This window comes from Peromyscus eremicus, chromosome 7 (assembly GCF_949786415.1).
Source record: "Peromyscus eremicus chromosome 7, PerEre_H2_v1, whole genome shotgun sequence".
NCBI classification, from domain to species: Eukaryota; Metazoa; Chordata; class Mammalia; order Rodentia; family Cricetidae; genus Peromyscus; species Peromyscus eremicus.
The window spans coordinates 112,627,985-112,649,515 of NC_081422.1; the positions used below are offsets into that span (position 1 = coordinate 112,627,985).

The 21,531-nt window shown below is 48.0% G+C and overlaps 1 protein-coding gene across 1 annotated transcript in view; it reads left to right on the forward strand.

Annotated features, from left to right (window-relative positions):
• The window catches only part of Itga9 (integrin subunit alpha 9), a 311,746-nt gene that overhangs the window by 274,706 nt on the left and 15,509 nt on the right, over positions 1-21,531 (forward strand). Inside the window, exons 24-26 of the mRNA XM_059268864.1 lie at positions 4,128-4,253; positions 6,617-6,736; positions 12,106-12,207. Of these exons, the coding sequence (XP_059124847.1) occupies positions 4,128-4,253; positions 6,617-6,736; positions 12,106-12,207 (348 nt within the window). The remainder of the gene's footprint in view (positions 1-4,127; positions 4,254-6,616; positions 6,737-12,105; positions 12,208-21,531) is intronic.

The window sequence follows — 21,531 nt, forward strand, 5'->3', positions numbered from 1 at the left end:
GTCCCACCATGTGATAGCCGTGTCTTCTTGGCCTCCACAGCATGGGCTCTTAAGGCTCCTGCATCACCACCATCTCCTGGTTTCAGCTTACACAGTGTTTTCTTTGGGGTCAGGGTTTTGAGGGGGTAGATAACAACAGAGAACCCTCAATAACTGCCTCAGCAGAATCCAGCCTCAACAATGGGCCCCATGTCCTCTGGTCCCTGGTTGTGGGTTTGGTAAGTTCCTTTGTACAAATTCCAGTAGCCATGGACCTCCCCTGACTCCCAGGGGTCCTGCTGAGGAACAGCCCTGTCATGGGAAGTGTTTGGCCTGGAGCAGTCTGGGAAAGTATGAGAATGAGTGGGCAGAGGTGAGCAAGGAGCAGAGGTCACAGGGCCCTCAGCCAGTGAAAGATGAGGCTGTTGAACATGAGCACAGTGGGGCTTGGTGTGACATGGAAGAGGATGCTTTATTTTTCGGTGATTTTGAGAAATGATTAAAGTCAAGTTGAGGGCATTCTAGTTTGCTTTGATAAACATCCATGGCCAAAAGTAACTTGGGGAGGGAAGGGTTTACAGTTCACAGTCCATTGTGAAGGAAATCAGGGCGGGAACTCAAGCAGGACCCTGGAAGCAGGAACTGATGCAGAGGCTACCGAGAAGTCTTGTTCCAGGCTTGCTCTTCATGGCTCACTCAGCCATGAAGCACCCAGGACCACGAGCCCAGAGATGGCACTGCCCACAGTGGGTTGGGCCCTCTCACATCAATCATTAGTCAAGAAAATTCCTGATGGGTTTGCCCAAGGCTAATCTGATAGCGGTATTTTTTCAACTGAAGTTCTCTCTTCCCAGAGGGATCCTAACTTGTGTCACTTAGACAAAACTAACCAGCACACAGGGTGGGGTCTCAACAATTGCTTGTCTACAAAACAGAAGATAAAGTGACCCAGGCTGTGAAGATGAGTCAGTGAGTATAGATGCTTGCTGCTAAGCCTGGTGACTGGAGTTCAATTCCCAGAACCCACATGGTAGGAAAGAATCAGCTCTGACCTCACACATGCACCAGGGCACACACGCCTCCCTCCACTCACGCGTACACAAAGAAGTATTTTTACAAAAATATTAGGTGCCCCCATGCTCCATGGAAGATGTGCATGTGATCATAGAAACATGGGATCAGCTCGTAGGAGTAACTATGTAGGCCACTGCGCTAATTCTGTGGATGAGGAAACAAGACTCCAGAGACCCAAGTTGCCATGGCTGTGAGGCGATAGAGCTGGACTAGAGCCACTGAGTATTCAAGAGTGTAACTGGGCAGTGGTGGCCCACATCTTTAATCCCAGCACTCAGGAGGCAGAGGTAGATGGATCTCTGAGTTCAAGGCCAGCCTGGTCTACAGAGTGAGTTCCAGGACAGCCAGGGCTACACAGAGAAACCCAGTCTCAAAAAAGCCTAAAAACAAAACAAACAAACAAAAAACAAATAAAGAGAGAGTGTATGTGTGTCTATGGGGCTGGGAGGCAACTCAGAGGGGTAAAATGCTCACCTATAAACAATCCCCAGTACCCACATAAAAGCCTGGGTGTGGGGGCTCACATTTGTAATCCTGGTGCTGAAGAGATGGGGACAGGACGATGCTTGGGGGTCACCAGCCAGGCTATCTAGTCTAACTGGTGAGTTCCAGGCCACTGAGACTCTGTCTCAGAGAAGAGAGATGGTAGTTGGGGGGGATGACAAGGTTGTCCTCTGGTCTCTGCATGCACTTGTACACGCACACAAACATGGGCACATACATTTTTAAAATGTGCCACATGATTCACTATAGTCAAATTATAGAACCTACCTCATCAACAGAGATATAGAAGTTGTATTATATAGACACAGTGAGGTTTATTCAACCTTAAAGATGAGTGAACTATATCAAACACAGGAAAAGGATGGAACTGGAGACTACCATGTTAAATGAAATGAGCCAAGAAGATAAGAATTGGGTTTTTTCTCATATGTAAAAGCTTTGGGGGCAGGTGGGAGGAAGGGGGGGTGGGGTGCTGCGACTAGTGATGTGGGAGGGGAGGGGGAGGGGAAGCAGGATAAGAGAGTGTGTGAGGGACAGTATCTGCTCTCTGAGTTCCTTTCACTGGTTGCGGGCTGCTGCTCACAGCCAATCACGTAACCTTGGACAAGTCACTGAGCCTAAGACCTCAAGTCCCTTATCTGTCAGCCAAGGCCAAGGAATGCCTGATCTGGGAACTACTGCCATCCAAAAACAACATTCCGGGGTGCTCTGTTCCCCTTCCAACCCCGAGACGGCACAGAATGGCCTGGCCTCCCAGCTGCAGGCACTGACACCTCCCATGGGCTGGCTAGGAGTCAGTCTTTGGCGGGGGGGGGGGGGGGGGGGGGGGGGGGGGGGGGGGGGTTCAGTGGCCAAATGAGTCACCGTGAAGAATTCTGGGTAAAAAGAGGATGGACGAATGCCCTCCCTGGCTCCCACCACACTTCATCCTTGACCCCTGCCCCTCGTGCTGGGCTGTGGGTACTGGGGTGTGGCCTGCTCTCAGGGGTACTGCTGCTCTGCCTTCCTCTTCTTCCTGTATCTCCATCTTTAAAATGACACTAGAAATGGCCCTGTCCCATGGGACTGTTGTGAATCAAATGTTAAAATGCAAAAGGCATTCAAAGCTGGTCTCGGGTGTTACTGTCCGTGGCTGTGACCTACCCATCCTGTCTAGAAAAATGCCTCCCTGTAGTGACCCTGGTCAGGAACTGAGTGGCTGGATTTTAGCTGCTCCAGATCAGACCCTATGGAGACCCCGGGAGCCTTCATTCTCTTGTGAAACAAGACCACCCTGAGCCTCCCAGAAAAGCGGTTATTTCCTGATTAAAATGATTCCCACATAACCACAGTCAGGGTGCAACAGCCAAGATTTTCATCCACAAGGCTTCACTCTGTTTCCTGTCTCCACATTCCACCAGGGCAGATTGTCACAAGGCATCAGATGGCCTGACCATCACTTCCCTGCTTACATGCCACCCCAGAGATGCCCTTGGAGGAAGCAGTTGAGTTCTGAGCTGTGACTCTGCCCTTCCAGGTTGACACCAAGGCCTAGTTATTTCTCACCCCTTGGCTGCCAGTCTCAGCCCCCCAGCCCCGCCCCTCTCTGTTGGCACCTGTGGCCAATGTCAGCACCATCTTCTCACACCAGGGGCTCTTGTTTGAAACCAGCTAGGATGGCTTGGCAATCAGATTCCTCTCCCTGCCTGGAACCGCAAGCACCAGTTTTCGGAGCACTGAGGAACCCTTTGCCTACTTCTGACTTCAGTGAGGGTTAGCGTGTCTGTCCTGCAAGGCTCTGAGCCTTTCTAGACAGAGACCAGCTGTGTGGAATGATGGCCAGGGCTGGGGGTCTTCACTGTCTTCTCTGGGCCTGTCAGTACTGTTCACTCAAGGGACAAGCAGGGCAAGGCGAGTCCCACATACTTGAAAGAGGAAAGAGCAAGAGTCCACATATCCAAATCTCAGGTACCAACCATGTGGCTGATGCTCCAGTTGGAGCAGAAATGAGGACCCAGAGCAATTCTTGATGCCCTTTTTACCTCTCAAGATCTTAAGGGGTTTTACAGTGTCCTGAGGGCTCCATGGAGCATTCTAAAAACTTCTAGCAGTGGGCCATGCATGAGCCCCATTTATATTCTGATGGACCTACAGTACCAGAAGGCATGAGCTCCAGACCAGGGCTCTTAACTCTGCTAGCAAGGGACTTCAACTTCTTTGCCTCCTAAATGCCTGTTTGAAAGGAATTATGTAAATGAGCTTGGGAAGCAGAATGTGGAGGCTTAGGGCTGTTGGTTTGAGGACTTAATAGCCACATTTTCTGTGCAAACTTAGGCCTCAAACACTTCTCAGCCAGAGCTGTGGCATAAGCCTGTCTGTGGTCCTGGCTGCTAGGCCGGCTGAGGCAGGAGGATATCTTGAAGCCAGGAGCTCAAGGCCAGACTGGGAAACACAGTTAAGATCCTGTCTCACAAAACACGCTTGCCTTCTGGAGAATGGTAGCAAAGAGAACGTGTGCTCTGCTGCTGTGTTGGATGATTCTAGACCTGTTCTTAGCCTGCTGGCTCTCACGGATCGCTCTCCATTTCCAGGTGAGCCAAGAAAAGGGCAACTGCTCTTTCCAGAGGAACCCAACCCCCTGCATCATCCCTCAAGAACAAGAAAACATCTTCCACACCATATTTGCTTTTTTCACCAAATCTGGAAGGAAAGTGTTGGTAAGAAGTTGCTCAATGACTGGGACCCTGAGGGTGGGCTCACAGGAAGGCATGTCGGAGACGAGAGGCCAGGCCTTCTGCTCCGTGTTTCTTCTGAAATCTGGTTTTCATTAGCTGACTCAAAAAGATTCAAGGACTGTGATCAAATCCTATTTTTGAGCCCAGGATTTCAATCAAGTTGTTAAATTTATATTCCAAATTCCATTGTCTGACAAACAGAAAACCTTTACAGCCCACCAATCAGGATGTGAATGATTTCTCCTCTAGAAGGAGTCTACAAAAGTGTCACAGTTCTTGCACAACACACTGGGGAAACCTTCTAGCAATTTCTATTAAAATTAAACACGTATGTATTCTGCAACCCAGAAAAACATACCATTTCTGGGTCTATCTCCAAGAAGTGAATGCATGTGTCATTGAAAGACACAGGAATGTTTGAAGCAATTTTATAGTAGCTAAAATCAGAACAATTCAGATATTTATCAACAGTACAATGAATAAACAGTTAAGTATATTCATACTCAGGAATATTACAGAACAGTGAAAAATAAAGTATAACTACTCGTGTTCCATACACTATACAACATAAGTCTCACGGAAATTACACTAAATGAAAGATGTCAAGAACAAACGAACATTCTGGAATATTTTGTGTATAAGAAGTTCAGAAATAATGAAGGTGACAAAAATGTTCAGTAGCATGATCAGGGTGGTTCTCCAGGTGAAAACATACATAAAATAAGATGTTTACTCACAATGTGTTCTTTTTACTCTGTGTGTTTTACCTCATTGGTGCTTTTCCAAAGCTGGCCTTTCCCGTATCCTGATTACATCTCTTTAGCTCTTTACTTCCACTTAAACACACTCCACACTCACGCACATCTCACACCCCAAAGAGAAGCCCAACTGTCTGATATGAGAGGTTTGGATTTTCTTTTTTTCACTTGCATACCATCTCAGTTTTGTTTCTTTTTGCTATGACAATACACCCTGGCGTAAGCAATTTAGAAGAAAAGGGGTTAATTTTAGCCCACAGTTCCCAGGGTGCAGCCTATGCAGAAGTCACATGACACCTAGTCACCTTGCATCTACAGCAAAGAAGCAGAATGGAAAGAGTTAATAACACTCTCCTGCTTGTGCTCAGCTCACTTCCTCCACTCTACACAGTTCAGGATGGCCTGCCTGGGAATGGTGCCACCCACAGGGGCGGGTCTTCCCACATCAATCAGCGTAACAGAGACAGCCTCCCACAGGCTACCCTGATCCAGACAGTCAGTCCCTCGTGGAGACTGTCTCCTGGGATTCTAGATTGTATCAAGCTGACCATTGGCGCATGTGGCAAGGGTGGCCATCTTTTTAAAGGCCCTAGGGGACAGTTAAATACAGTGACATCTGTCTGTGTGCTACACAAAACTCCAGGTCAGAGATCAGGCTGAAAATGTCCCCTGAAAGGGAAGCTTCACAGGGGCATATATACATGTCACACAGGTATATACATACATGTGTGTACATATAATGACACACTTCAAAAGGAAAATTCCTCCTTGATCATTGGGAATAAACTTTCACTTAGCAGTCTATGTGTCTCCCTGAGAAGGAGTCATACGGCTCTTTTGTTCTCTAAGGCCCCCACTGGAAACAGGCACATGATGAGTACCTGCCACAGCTCTCACAGAATTGGCCGTAGTTGGAAAGTATTCTTGTTCAAAACTCGTAAAAGTACATCAGGACATGTACATGTTTCTTTTTGAGAAGAATTGGTTCTCCTTGTGAAATACTGCTTTTTAGTAGGATTAACCACAGAACCACTTTCTGCCTAGTCGTGGACTGCCCCAGAGAACTAGGGTGCAGAACCCTAGTGCCCACCAGGTCAGAAATCCTTCCACCGCCCTCTGGCGGTGACAGAGCATAATTACATCTTCCTTAGTTTTTTTTTGGGGGGGGGTGTTATAGTTGGGTTTTTTTAAAGCTATTTTTTAAAGCAATACAATTTATATACTAAATAACAGTAATAGAATTATGAGATATAGTTTTAAACAGAAGAAATTGGGGAAATAGTTCAGGTTACACAACCCCTCCCCACATACCATATTTGTTTAAAAGTCACTTTTTTATAAATGACTTTATAGGACATATGTATTCTGTGACTAGGCACACCTAATTCCTATTATACTCTGTGTTTTGGAGCTGGGGATGGAATCTTGGGCAGGGTCTGCTATCAGCCACTCCCGGGGCCCTGTTTCTTCCTCCCTCTTGATTTCTTTATCCTGGAATCGCCTCATTTACTGTAAGAGATGCTCTGCTCTATGGATGGCTTTGGATTGTGTCCGTGTCTTAATTCCATCTGGAAATTTTCTCCTCAGGACTGTGAAAAGCTAGGGAGTTTCTGTCTAACAGTGCACTGCAACCTTAGCGCCCTCCCTAAAGAAGAGAGCCGTACCATAGACCTGTACATGCTGCTGAACACAGAAATACTGAAGAAGGTGAGTCCCTGGCTGGCCCGCCGCACTATTGGGGGGTTACCCAGAACCCCCGGAATCAGTCCCCTGCAACACTCAGGCTGCTCCTTGTCAAACTTTCCCCACACGCACCACTGGTGATTCTTCCACCAGATGTTGCCAAGAAACAATACCAGACACTCAGTGTTCAAGATTAATCCAAGGATGGGTGAGAGTTTATTAGAAATTCGGAATGCTGGGACTGCTACATGCAGACTTGGCCATTCAGCATCTTTACCAGCTTCCCGCATTCTCATCTGCCCATCCATTTTGTCATTCTTTAATTTTCCTTGGGTTAGCGGGTAGGGTGTGGTGGTGCACGCCTTTGGAAAGCCGAGGCAGATGAAGCTCTGAGCTTGAGGCCAGCCTGGTCTACAGAGTGAGTTCCAGGACAGCCATGGCTACATAGAGAAACCCTGTCTGGAAAAACTAAGTGTGAGTGTGTGTGTGTTCCTCTTTGGGTTTATAAAACCTCAGTTTCTTGGGGGAAAGAACCTGAGATGCTGCTGTTCTGACCAGCTCACAAATTCTGCTGATTTGAGGATCATGTTTTGTTTTTGATCAAAGATTGGCCAGCCTTTTCTTATCAAGGGTTAGCAAGAACTGTTTCAGGCTTTATGGGCCAGATCATGAATGTTCAGTCTTTAGACACTGTGACATACTATGGTCGCATATGAAGTCAGGCTTGAGACTGTTTTATTGACTTACGAAAACAATAAACAAACTCTCAGTGTTTTAAATAAGTTGATTTTGTGTTGGGCTACCCATGTTCATCGCTACAGTGGGGTGTAGATGGCACAGATGCACATGCTAATTAAGTCATTTGCAACCATTCAACTCTGCCAGCAGTCCCAGACAATATTCAAATGCAGGGCATGGCTATGTGCCTAATAAAACTTTATCTTTCACAAGCAAGCAGAGGGCCAGATTTGACCCATGAAGCCTAGTTTGCCTGATTGCCTGTTCAAATGATCCCTCAAAGAAGTTGGACTTGTGAACCACAGATCACTTTGCTACTGTGAGTTTATCAAATAAGGTTCCAAATCCCTTTCAGCAAATCAGTAGCCCTTAATAGAGGTTTACTGTGATTTACTTTAAGGTAAGAGCTTGCTGAGTGTGAGAGGCTTGGTGCCACAGAATGCTATAGAAATAATTGGACATGAAGGTAAAATATACGTGTTTGCCTCAGAGTTCCTAATTATTTTTATTTGAAAAGTCTAATTGTGCATGGTGTGTATAAAGCCATCCACAGGTACCATCAGAACCATCTCGTGGTCAGCTTTTAATTAGACCCAGCAGTGATGTGCCAGCCTGAGGAGATGCAGGCTTTGAAGGACGGGGTTTGGCTTTACTGTTTTCCCTCATTGCTGTAGCTATTACAGTCTCCACATACTACAGAGAGCTGGATACCATCTGGGCTCCCCACTTTGGAAAGTGGTTTGGGGAAGTTGGGCTCACACTCAGGGCTTCCCTGGTGTACCCACTTTCTACAGGACAATGTTAGAGGAGGCTAGGTGTGAGCCATACTCCGCCACCCTCCTCCAAGGAGCCGCTGCCTTGCACGGGTCCCCGAGAGTCTGCATACTTGCCGCCTGCCTGTCTCACCAGTGCTGCTGACAGCTGTATTTCCTATGACACTCACTTGTCCCCGAGCGATGGCACTGACAGTGAAGACCTCTCTGGCATTTCTTCGCCCTCTGTCCCATGGCTGCTGCTTGGCCTTCGGTCACAGGGGCTGAGTGTAACTGTGAGCAGCTCTGAGCTGGTTGTTCCGAATCTGTCTCCAGGGACCAGTGCTGTACAAGCTAGGGCCTGTACATGACCCCCAACACTCCCACAGAAAATTAATTAAGCAGTTAATTAAATGTAAAATAAATAGAGGATACATGAAACCAAAATTACAAAACTACTAAATTGCTGGAAGATTTTATGAAACAGAAATATTCTTTTGAAGGACAGTCCTCCCAGATGTAAGAAGGACCACATCCCAGGAACTGTTGAGTCAGCCAAACCAACGGAGCCCCAGGCAAGGGAGGTGGCAGCTCTGGGGTGTCACACGGGGCCTTGGAGGCTCATTCTCTGAGTGGCCCTCCAGCAGAACTTAGGTCCAGAGGGCAGCCTGTGACAAGACTGGCTGGGGAGCCACATGGGGCCCAGCTGCCTCTGCGTCTGAAACCGTGTTTCAGGCCTGGACCCTAGCACAGTGCCTTGGGAGAGTCAACCAGATGGCCCTTGGGCCATTGGGTCTCCCTGAGGACTTGGATCAACACAGACCTTGTGGCTGGCCTCAGCCTAGAGTTGTGTTTATTTTCCTTTGACCTCAAGGTCTGGCTCCAGACAAGGGAATTTGAGGTTTTATTGTTTTAACCTCATCTAGTTTTCATTTGAAATGTTGGGTCTGATTTTTTAAATCATCACAGGATAGGATTTCTTTGAAAGTGTCCCTAAGACCTTCTTCACAGCCACCAGGGGCCTACTGTAGGCCAGCCCTTCATCTGCAGGGCCTTTAACCCAACCGTCATTATCACTGTTAATCTCTAAGGTGGTGATAATGATGATTCATAATAGAAAGTACAGTATCAGAGGACAGTGTATGGCAAGTGGGTGAAGGCGCTTGCTGCCAAGCCTGTCTGCCTATGTTCCATCCCCACAATCTACATGATGCAAGAAGAAAACTGACCAATGAAAGCTGTTTACTGACCTCTCATGCAGGCTAGGGCCTGTACATGGCCTCCAACACTACCACACAAATTAATTATGTAGTTAATTAAATGTAAAATAAACAGAGGATACATGAAACCAAAATTTAAAAAAAACTATTAAATTGCTGGAAGATTTTATGAAACAAATATTCTTTTGAATGACCATCCTCCAAAAAGCATTTGAAAATGTATTTTTATTAAGGAGGGGAATGATAAGGGAAAAAAAAGATGAGGGAGCTGGAGAGCTGACTGTTCTTCCAAAGGACCAGACAGAGCTCAGTTCCTAGCACCCACATGGTGACTCACAGCTTCCTGTAACTCCAGCTCCAGGAGAGTCAACACCCTCTGCTGGCCTCTGCAGGCACATGCACTCATGTGCGCATACGCACGCGCGCGCACACACAAATATACATAATTAACATTAATTTTAATAACCATATTAGATTTGACCAGTGCATCTATAGCTCTGCAGTTCAAGTGGAGCTCACACTCTCAGGAGCCCAGCACTCCTGTGAGGGTCTAGAAACATCACATTAAAGCTCATTAATACAGACAAGTGATACATGTTTATAAAACTCTTAAGCTGTCTTTAAAAGAACAGTAATTTCTACACAACCCTTAGGTAAAGTACTCCATCTTTCAAAGCCCCCTTGTGCCGCTCCAGGGTGGTCTCCGTGGTTTCCTGGGTGATGAGCAAAGTCCCCTTTGGAACTTACGTCTAGAGGGAGAGGCCTTTGTTGTTTTTTGGTACATTTAGCCAGGGTAGGTGTTCACCCATTTTCTGTTAGTATTACAGGGAGCATGGGACTGGGTGATGGGTAAACAGTAGATGCTCTTTTGTCTCAGTGGCCTTGAGAAGTTCAAGGGCAGGGTGCCTACGTAGGTTTGGCCTCTGGTAAGTGCCTCATGCTACACGGTGGCACAACAAGAGGAGCCTCACATCTGAGAGCCCAGGTCTCTCCTCTTCTTAGAAAACTGCCACCATAGCGTTGTGTGACAGACTTTTCCTGTGGAGACATCACACACACTCACACACACACACACACACACACACACACACACACACACACTCACTCATGGGACGGGGGGAATCTACTCACCTCTGAAAGGAAATCCACAACAATCCAAAGTAACAACTGGCCCAGAGTCCAGTTTGGTGGGCCAGTGAGTATTTGTTGTGGTTACTACAGGAGTATAGATGAGCGGTCACTTACAGGAGCTAGGATGAAACAGCAAGACAGCCCCTGCATCACTGAAAGGCCCGCCCCCATCACTGAAAGGCCCGCCCCATCACTGAAAGGCCCACCCCATCACTGAAAGGCCCGCCCCATCACTGAAAGGCCCGCCCCATCACCGAAAGGCCCGCCCCATCACCGAAAGGCCCGCCCCCATGTAGATGGCCACCCAAAGACTCTACAGCCTTCAACTCTGCGCACTGCTTACAGGCAGCTCCACCATCTCTGGTCAAAGTCCCCTACCCCAAAGTCCCCTCCCCCAGCAACTGTTTGCTCCTTTTTATAAAGCTGGGCCAGGCTTCCAGAATCTTCCTAGTTTCACTCTCCCAGACATGTGACCTCTCCTTTACCTCCTACATCACATTAACCTTCTACCCCCTCTTGGAGAAAAGGTTTCAATCCCAGGAAACTGCCGTACATCATGGACACTCCACCCTCTTGACTTGGCCTAATCTAACTACCAGAAGCCTGCCCCTGAATTCCACACAGGCATGGCTCCAGGGATTACATTTCCAACACTTGAATTCTAGGGACATGTATAAACCATAGTGGCTTCCTCAAGTGACAGAGGAACTCAATCAGGAGGTGGAGATACTAAAGACACCTGGCTGGCAGAGCCCAGCCATCCCGCAGGGGCAGCGAGGGGCTTCCACAATCAGCAAGGCCCTGTCTAGCCTGGGATGCTGGCTTTTCCTGAGGCCTGAATTTTGCCAACCCACATCTTCTCCATCCCTGTTTTGGAGTCATGTGCTTGTTATCTAGATTGTGGCTTTGAAACTGAGCCTATGGCAAGGTTTCCAGCTGCTTCTGCCAACAGGCAGTCTCAGAGGTCCCCCTCTTTGCCCCTTAGACCTGATTTACAAACTAGACGTTTATCTCCCCCACCTTACTGCATCCCACCATCATTCCATCGGATACCATCTTCAAATGTTCAATGGCTTCAGCTTCTAGAGAGCTTCATTCAAGAGCAAAGAAAGAGTTAAGAATAACCAAGCCTTCATGGTTCTGAGGACTGTGGTCAGGGCAAGATGACTAGAAAATGGAAGTCAGATGCCTTCCGGGGAATGCCAGGCTGGGATTTGTGGCACACAATTAAACAGCTTTATTTATCCTCTACTCTCTGTGAATATGTCAGTATCAATCACCAGCTATCTAGCCCTCGCCACCGGAAACTGCAGCACGCATGCTCCTTACTGGTAAACGCAATGGTGACGCTGCGCTCTCCCCCATCCAAAGGAATTCTCAAGAGGGGCTGGAAGTGTGTGTCTTCACGGGTGCCTGTGATGGGAAGCTGCTAGTTTAGTGGTAAAATGCGTTTGGAATCGTCATGGAGCCCTGAGAGCTCAGCTCGGCGTAGTCCCTCTCGTGGGCGAGTCATTTGAAATCTATCTCACGAAGTGTGTCGTTTCGTCCACAGGACAGCTCTTCTGTCATCCAGTTCATGGCTCGAGCCAAGGTGAAGGTGGATCCTGCCCTGAGAGTGGTGGAGATAGCTAATGGGAACGCAGAAGAGACCCTGGTGAGTCAGCTGCCCTGGGACTGCTCTCCTCAGAGGGTTGGGGACTTGAAGCTGGGATCTGAGGGGAAAGAAATTCTCTAAGCCAGGATGAAGGGTTTGTGGTAGACCCAAAGCCATGCCTGCTCTGGCTTCCAGGGCCCCCTGGAAGGCCTCGTGGTTCTGTTGTTGTGTTAACATTGTTCTTAGGACGCCCTTGGTATGCAAGAGTGCTTGTAGTGATTGGCCAAAGGAAAAACTGTCTGGAAGTATCCTCAACAGAGCTTAGATTTCCACTCTGAAGCCAGGGCTATTTTTATCTCTCTAGGGCCCTTCCCTAAACTCTCCTCTGCTCCCTGCCTGTGCTGTTCCATGGATAAGCACGGGGCGGGGGTGTTTGAGGGGGGCTTGGGAAACAATTGCTTGCTTGTCTTAAAGAGGCCGAGTCAAGCTGCCAAGACCTAGAACCTCTTTCAGGCTCTCTTCCTCTCTCGTTCTCCTTCAAGTTGCCAGGCCTCAGAGCAGGCAGTGAACCTCACAGCTTAGCTGTCCGGTGAGGGAGACATTGGACAAAAAGGGAGGCCTTGGAATCCTGTATTTTTTTTCCTTGTTCCTAAGGAGGGAAGGGTCATCCGCTGTTTGACACTCTCCCAAGTCCGATCCTAGGGGAATAGACAGGGAAGAGAGCCAAGGAACTGCCCTGCTGAGGAGGTGTGTGACCTGCTGCTATTCGGCATCCCCTCCCATGGATTTTACCTTCTCTCAAGGGAGACTTGCCCTCTCTTGGAGAATCTGTGTTGCCTTAACAAACTTAGGAAGTGAAGTCAAGAAGAGTTATGCACTTGCACAGAAAAAGATCGAGAACTTATTTTCCAACCACAACAGAGATGCACCATTTCATAATACTGGGATGTGAGGGCTGGGGCAATGGTTCAGTCAGTAGAGTGCTTGCTGGGCAAGGATAATGAATTTGAGTTCCCAGCACCCGTGTAAGAAGCCGGATGTGGCAGTATGGGCCCCCAATCCCAGCACTGGGGACATGCAGAGAGGCAGCTCCCCGGGGCTTCATGGCCAGCCAGTCTAGCTAAAGCAGTGAGCTCTAAGTTCAGTAACATCCCAATCCTGTTCCTATTTCCACTGTGTTTATCATGAGACCATCAGCCAGTCTGAGATGTCTAAAAACACAGGGATAACAGCACTCATGAGGGGTCAGCCATCTCACGTTGGTTCAGGGATGGTGTCTGTCCTGACCTCTTTTCACATGGACAAGTTGCCCAGAATGAAACTCAAGTCCTCCACTACTCTGGCTCAGTTTTTCTGACAGGTCAAATGTTTGGGGCTGGCACTTGTCTCTTTTTTTCTTTGTGTTCTGACCACTTCGCTGCTGGCTCAGCGCTGCTTCTAAAAAGTGAGAGAGCAGTAGTCCCTGCTCACTGTCACAGCACTGGTTAAAGATCGCTATAGGATGAAACATTCCCGGCATACGCCAATAGAAATAATTAACAGGTGTGCGACAGATGAGGTCGCTTGTGTAGGTGGACAGAAAACACGGGATGTGTTGTCTTCACCCAGGGCACAGCACCGTGGTGTGGGGCTCCAAGTCGTTGACTCTCCTGTTTGGAACGCTGTGGTGGTCTTCTCCCTGTCAAGTATTGGCAAGAAGCTGTTGTTGGTTTTTTCATGCTCCCAACAGGGAGGGGAAGGAACACATCATGAGAATCCCAAGAGAGCCCTTCTTGAAGGCTCCTCCCACCACCGCCTTTTTGGTCCATAAACTAAGATTCCATTCCGCAGTGTGTTCTCAACTTTCCTAGTAGGGGAAAAAAATCTCTGAGTAGGAAGACTTCTGGTTTTAGAAGAAGTACATTTCCCCCACACACAATTTTTCTGAGCGTCTGGCTCCTGTCAACCGCTCATCTGAAGGGGGATTTCCACAGAGGCTGGCCAGCAGACTTAAATCAGGTGACATTTCACAGCCTCTCAGATTAGGCACCAATTGTTGTAGCCTTGGGCTGATGAGGAAATGTGTCTGTGTCTGGTGTCCAGCACGGCATGGGTAAGAGGAGGAACATCATCCGGGTTTTAACCGTAAATAGCTACATGATGATGAATCAGGAAAATCAAACGCTTTTTCTTGTATCATCTCCCCCACCCCACCCCAACACCCATGCTGGGAATCAAGCCTGGGTGTAGCTGGAAGTTTTCCTGTGTCCCGCAGCCGCTTGGTCCCAAATAAACACATGGAGGCTTATATTAATTGCAAACTGTTTGGTCTATGGCTTAGGCTTATTGCTAACTAACTCTTTTATCTTAAATTAACCCATTTCTATTAATCTATGTATCACCAAGAGCAGCTTCTTTATTATCCAATGATAGCAACATATATTCACAGCATATGGAAAGACTACCCCACAGCACCTGGGGCCTTAAACATGTCAGGTAAGTGGTCCGCCCCCAGGTCCATCCTTGGCATGCGTGTCTTTTATGTTTATGTCATGGTGCAGCAGTGCTTTACAAGGCATCTGCCCATCACTAGACATATGCAGTATATTTTTTGAGGACTTGCTCCTTAATGAATCCATCATAGATGTTTACTCTTAATTACTTTTCTATTGCTGTGATAAGACATCACACCCAAGGCAACTTATAAAAGAGAATTTATTTGTGGCTGATGATGTTAGAGGGTGAGTCCGTGAGCATCATAGTGAGGAGCATGGCAGCAGGCAGGAGGACCTGGTACTGAAGCCTGGCACTGGACAGCCCCTCCTAGCTCACACCTTGATCCACAATCATTAGGCAGAGATAGATAACTGGGAATGGTGCAGACTTTTGAAACCTCAAAGCCCACCTCCAGTGACACACCTCCTCCAACAAGGCCATGCCTTCCAATCCTTCCCAAGTAGTTCCAACAACTGGGGACCAAGTGTTCAAACATATGGGGGCCATTTTCATTCAAACCACCACACTTACCAGAAGTAACACCTAAGATTAACTTCAATGGCACTTGTCTGGTCCATGCTGTCTCCAGCCTGAGGACCTTGATGGGGTCTCAATGACCACAAGGTCAAAGGGCTGGTTGTGAGGAGCCAATAACATGGGCTAGAATTTGACTGTATCCGAGAGCTCATGAAATTGCCAGGAGAACCAGACTATGAGGGTATGAAAGGATTCAGGAAGCCTGATGAGCCAGGGCCATGCTGAGTTCAGCCCTGGGCTGAAGAACTCAGTGCCCTGGGCTCTGGAGTCAGGCAGGAGCCTCTCACCAGCTAACGCTGGAACTCTGTACCTGGGGACCAGGCCACTGGTGTTATCAGCTGTTCTGGCAGGGAGACAGGGCCCATCGTTCCCTGTGACTCACGGCATGGGGAGGAGAGCCAACACTGTGCCATAGATAGTGACAGTTGTCCCCTTCAATGTGCTCCAGGAGTCGTGAAGGGCAGTGACCAGTCAGCCAAGCTTGCATCTGAGCAAGAGTCAGACACTTGGACCCCTTGTTGAGGGGAGCTTCCAGGGCAAGCAGCCATCTTAATGAGAGAGCATGGGAGCCTTGTCCAAGGATGACTGGCGGGCTCTGTGTGCATTGCTCTCTTTCGAGAACTGTGAGTTGGGCGTGGTGACCACCTGAAGTCCCAGCACTTGGGAGGCAGAAGCAAGAGGATCTTGAACTTGAGGCCAGCCTTGGCTACCTAGCAAGATCCTGTCTGAAAACAGAACAAAAGAATGTGCTAGAATGAGCAAGCTTCCGGGCCAGTGTGACAGGAAATACATTTGGGGCCTTTTGTCTTCTACCATGGAGCCATGTGTTCCTCCTGCATGTGGGGATATGGATCATTAATTCAGAGAAGTCCCTAGAAAATCCACAGTACCCTTCTGTGTGAATAAAGGAGTCTGTGACTCAGAGAGAAAATAATTGATTAGCTAAAGATCTCACACTGGCTGAGCCAAGAGTGGTGTCTGGACCGCTGGCCTCGCAGCCTGGAGGTCCCTTTCCCTCTGCCTTGTAAGCACTCAGTCATGTGCTGATGAGGTGCCCAACCACTCTGGGTGAATGAGCTGAGATCAAGGCAAAGATGCTCTTTACGAAAAGGAAATAATTGGCTTGTTTTAAGTTATTTGTTTAAACTGCGAGGTATCTGCAGAGTCCAGCCAGCTCCTTCCCCCTAGATACTGATCCTCCTCTTCCCATCTGGGGTTTTCCTTCCTCAGGCTAGGTCAGATCCCGGAAGTAAGCTTCCTTCCTGCATCCTGTGTGCACGCCTGAATAAGCCTGCCCTGCCAAATCAGTCAGGACAGCACATTCCGAGTGCATGTGCTCTGAAGCCATCCTTTCAGAGGGTCAGGCCTGGGCTTCCGCTTTTTCCTTCATGCCTCCTCTTAGGAATCAGAAACTCCCAAGTTGACATCCTGACTCAGTAACTTGGAGATCAGATAAGCACCAAGCCTCAGTTTTCTTGTCTATAACATGGGAAAGATGCTTTCTGTTTCCCTGGAGTTGTCAGAAGGCTTCAACAACACCAGTGAGAAGTCCCTAGAAGGGTCTGGAGAGACAGCTCAGAAGTTAAGAACACTTACTGCTTTTGCAGAGGATCTGAGTTCAATTCCCAGCCCCCACATTAGGTGGCTTACAACCTCCTACAACTCCAGCTCTAGGGGATATGACGCCCTCTTCTGGCCTCCTCAGTCACCTGCATGCATGGTGCACATACAGACAAGCAGACACACCTGCATACACATAATTATTTTTTAACTTAAAGAAGCTTCTAGAAGAATGACTGGCATGCAGTGACTTCAGCACCCTGTCCCTTCCCACTGTTCCCCAGCACTGACCCAACCAAAGATGCAAACCAGAGTACCTCAGCCGAGGGGCCATCTACACACAGCAAAATAAGTTCCCTCCAGAGGTGCCATCGCCATTCCTTGGCTGCATTGCTATTCAATTACAGTTTTGCTGTCGCAAATTAGTGGTGGTTATAGTTAAAAATGCCCTCTGCACAGAGAGCGTTTTTTCCTACCTTGAACCTCAAGTTATGTTGTGATTTATTGCCACCCCCCACCCCCGTACCATCAGATGGTGGGTGGTCATTCCTCTTTACCCACCATCCCCGCGGGAGAATTAAGCTCTGCCCATCAGAAACTGAGAAAACTCCAAGCGCAGTTCTCCAAACGCACAAGTGATGTCTTCCAGTGGCTGCCATTTAGTCAGCTGGGGGCTGTATCTGAGGGTTCGCTTAGGGTTAGGCCTGTGCTGGGCTCTGGGGGCAGAATGAGGGAGGAGGTGGACATAGCCATACCACCCACCCTGGGGCCGACTACTACATACAGGACAGCAAGGATGTCACCCAACAGGGAAACTGACAAGGGCTTGTTTCCACTGAGTCATTCAGAGCAGAACAGAATCGGGGGGAGGCCTGGAAGCTGGCGGGGAGTGAGCTTGCCAAGCATGAGGAAGCATCCTGGCTCACAAGGGGAAAGCTGTGCGGACCAGATGTGTGGCATGTTTAAACCACAAAAGGCAGGAGACAAGACTGAGGACAGAGGCCGGCTCCACAGCACACACAGCCAGTGAAAGCCGAGGGAAGCCCTGGAAGCTCCTGTGTGCAGCAGCGGGCAATGACACGGAATGGTGGATATTCAAGTTGTTTAAAGATGTATTTATTTTTATTTTATGTGTGTGGTGGTTTGAAAGGAAATGCCCCCCATAGGAAATGACACTATTAGGAGGTGTGGCCTTGTTGGTGGAAGTGTGTCACTGTCGGGGCGGGCTTTGATGTCTCCTGTGCTCAAGCTCTGCTCAGTGTGGGATACAGTTCACTTCCTGTTGCCTTTGGATCAAGATGTAGAACTCTCAGCTCCTTCTCCAGCACCGTGTCTGCCTGCATGCTGTCATGAAAATAATGGACTAAATCTCTGAAACTGTAAGCCAGCCTCTGAGTTAAATGTTTTCCTTTATAAGAGCTGCCATGGTCATGGTGTCTCTTCATAGCAATAGAAGCCCTAAGACAATGTATATACATGTTTTGCCTACAAATATTTATGTGCACTACTAGCTTTTATTTTTGTGTACCACATGCCTGGTACCCATGGAGTAGCCAGAAAAGAGTGCTGGATCCTCTGGAACTGAAGTTCCATACAGTTGTGTGTAAGTTGCCATGTGGGAGCTGGGAACTGAACCTGGGTCCTCAGGAAGAATGACAGGTGCTTTTAATCTACTGAGCAATCTCTTCATGCCACTCTAAATTTTTATTGCATTTATTTATTTATCGTGTGTGCATGTATATGTATAGGCACACATATGCCATAGTGTACCTGTAGAGGTCAGAGGACAACATGTGGGAGTTGGCTCTCTCCTTCCACCATGTGAGTTCCAGGGACACAGTTCAGGTCATCAGGTTTGGCTGCAAGCTCACCAGCCCTGATGTACAAGAGTGGGAATGAGGAGTTGGTTAGAAGGTCAACACTCTCACCTGGTACTGGTAACTCTGGGAGAGGAGACTGAAGTGAACAGTGCCTTTTAAGGACAGGCAGTGTGTGGCATGTTGGTCCTGAGCAACTGAGATGAGTCAAATGCTACCTTGTTACAAAGCCCTTTGCATGTTGCATCCAGGGGGTGGGGGGGGGCGCCCCTGGGGGGTAGGGGGGTGTGTAGTTAATAGCAGCCACCATCATGTAAGAGATGGCCAAGCAAAAGCCAGACAAACAGGGAGCCCCACCCCCACTCTGAATCAGTGGCCTCCAGCCACCATCACAATTATCAGCATTGCCCTTTAAAGGACAGACTCCATTTCCACATAGAAATGGACTGCGGTTGAATCAGGAACGGGATATCTGGGACTCCCCCAGAGTCTTTGGTCCCCGAGGAAACCACAGCCATGGAGGATAATTTTTTTGTTGTGATTTTTATTTTATTTTATTTTATTTTATTTTATTTTATTTTATTTTATTTTCGAGACAGGGTTTCTCTGTGTAGTTTTGGTGCCTGTCCTGGAGCTTGCTCTGCAGACCAGGTTGGCCTCGAACTCACAGAGATCCGCCTGGCTCTGCCTCCCCAAGTACTGGGATTAAAGGCGTGCGCCGCCGCCGCCCGGCAAGGAGGATAATATTTTAAAGGGGCAAGATGTCCAATCCACCACACTCTTCCACTGGCCATTAATCATATCCCTCAATATTTCCAGAGCCCCATCTGGACAGACACACATGTGTACACACATGTACATGCACTGTTGCAGATGAATTGGACCTTCTAAGCAGCAAGCAAAAATCAGTCAGGGTAATTTATAGCTGACCCTCTCCCTTAGAAGCAACCTGTGCCTGTGGTGGCCTCGGGAGCACACCACATTCAGATTTAGTGGTCAGTGAATTGTAGAACTCTTCCCCTGTGGCCTTGTCTCTACCCAAGCCACAGATATGTAGTCAGGAGGAGAATTAAGAGTGAAGGATAAAACTCTATGGTAGAGCACTTGCCTAGAATGTTCAGTACCCTCTGTTCAATCCCCAGCCAGAGATGGGGACAGTCTTAACCCTCTGAGGGTTTCTGTGTAGTGACAGACCCTTGTTCCCTTAAAAAGTCTTGTCCTTCAGGAATAAAATCTGGGAGGCTGCTCTGTAAGTTATGGGTGTGCCAGTGAGGAAGAAAGCAGTTTCTGTCTGACCAAAAATCTAACCCCAAGCACATCTTCCTATGGAGTACTGGCCAGCTTTGAGTCTGATTGCTCATCAGAGTTCAGCACACTTTCCCACCCCATGACATCTTTTGTTGAGGCCCTTTACCCTCCTGCCGAATCCCTAAGCAGTGGATCTCTTCACTTATATTCACTATATATTTGTTCAAGAGTCATGTCTTTAATTTGTTAAAATAGTATGCATCAGTACAGAGAGATGGCTCAGTGGTTAAGAACACTGGCTTCTCTTTGAAGGGAACTGGCTTTTCATTCCCAGCACCCACATGGCAGCTCACAACCATCTGAAACTCCAGTTCCAGGGGATCTGATGCCCTCTCTGGTCTGCAAGGACACCCAGCACTTAAATGGTGCCAGACATACGTGCAGGCAAGACACCCATATGCTAAAATAAATTTATAAAATGTTTAGGTTGTGCATCAACCCAGCTGTGGTAGTTTACACCTGTAATCCCAGCATGTAGGAGACTGACACAGGTGGATTGCTATGAATTCAAAGCCAGGCTAAGCTGTATGGTAAGTTCCAGGCCAGCCTGGGCTATGGAGTAAGACCCTCTCTCAAAAACATAAATACATGCCTGTACACATGCACACACACTACACATAGATACACATACACAGAGACAAATATATTTATAGGGCGGTTCTCATTTTGAATAGCTTGTGCTCTGTTTTGTGGTTAACCATTATTTAGTTAACCCGTGGCCCTCTCCTTAGACCCTTAGGATAGTTCTGATTCTGTATCTGTATGAACAATACTGCAGTGAGCATCTTCCAGTTCTCGTAATTTTCTTAATTGCATTTATTTTGTATGTTTGTGTGCATGTGTGTCTGTGTGGTGCACACACATGACTTGTGTGGAAGTCAGAGGACAGCTTTTGGGAGTCTGTTTCCTCCTTCCACCGTGCGAACCCCAGGAACTGAACTGAGGTTGTCATGTCTGGCAGCAAGTACCTTTACCTGCCACACAGCCCAACATCTCTGAGCATAAAATTTTTTCTGTAGTTTGTATTTCCTGCCTTTGATCATGATTTCAAGTACAGAATTGACAGGTCAGATGGTGTGAGCATATTTAAGACAAGCAATTATGGAGCCTGTCACACAATCAGGAAGGGAGGGCATTCCAGGGAGTCAAAACAAGGAGTCAGGGACCTCAGAGGGGACGAGGCTAACAAGCTGGGATGTGAATCTGTGATCTGGGAGGGGCTGGGAAGGAAGGAAACCAGACTGTTACTCTGTGTCCTGAATTAGATGCGCAGAGTGAAGAGAAGCCATCAGTAGAGATGACTGAGGTGACATGTCAGGACCTACGTTCTTAGAGAACAAATTGAGTGGCCCGGGGCTCTAGAGGGGCCTGACACAGTGTCAGTGAAGGCTGGGCCTGACCTGGGGCAGTGATAGGCACGGGAACAGGGAGAGGAGAGATGTTCAGAGGGGTGTGAAGGCTTGGTCTGGGCTGCCTATTGGCTCCTGAGCGGTGGAGTTGTGGGCTGGTGGTTAGTATGTCTCCACAAATGAGCTCTGTGTGATTTCCCCTCCCTTTTCTGTTCATTCATTTCTTTCATTGGTTTTTAATCTATGATGTGGCTTCTTAGCACACTGCAAGGCGCTCAGATCACTCACAGACTCTATTACAGTCAGGATAGAAGAAATGATCTGCCAAGGCCTAGAGC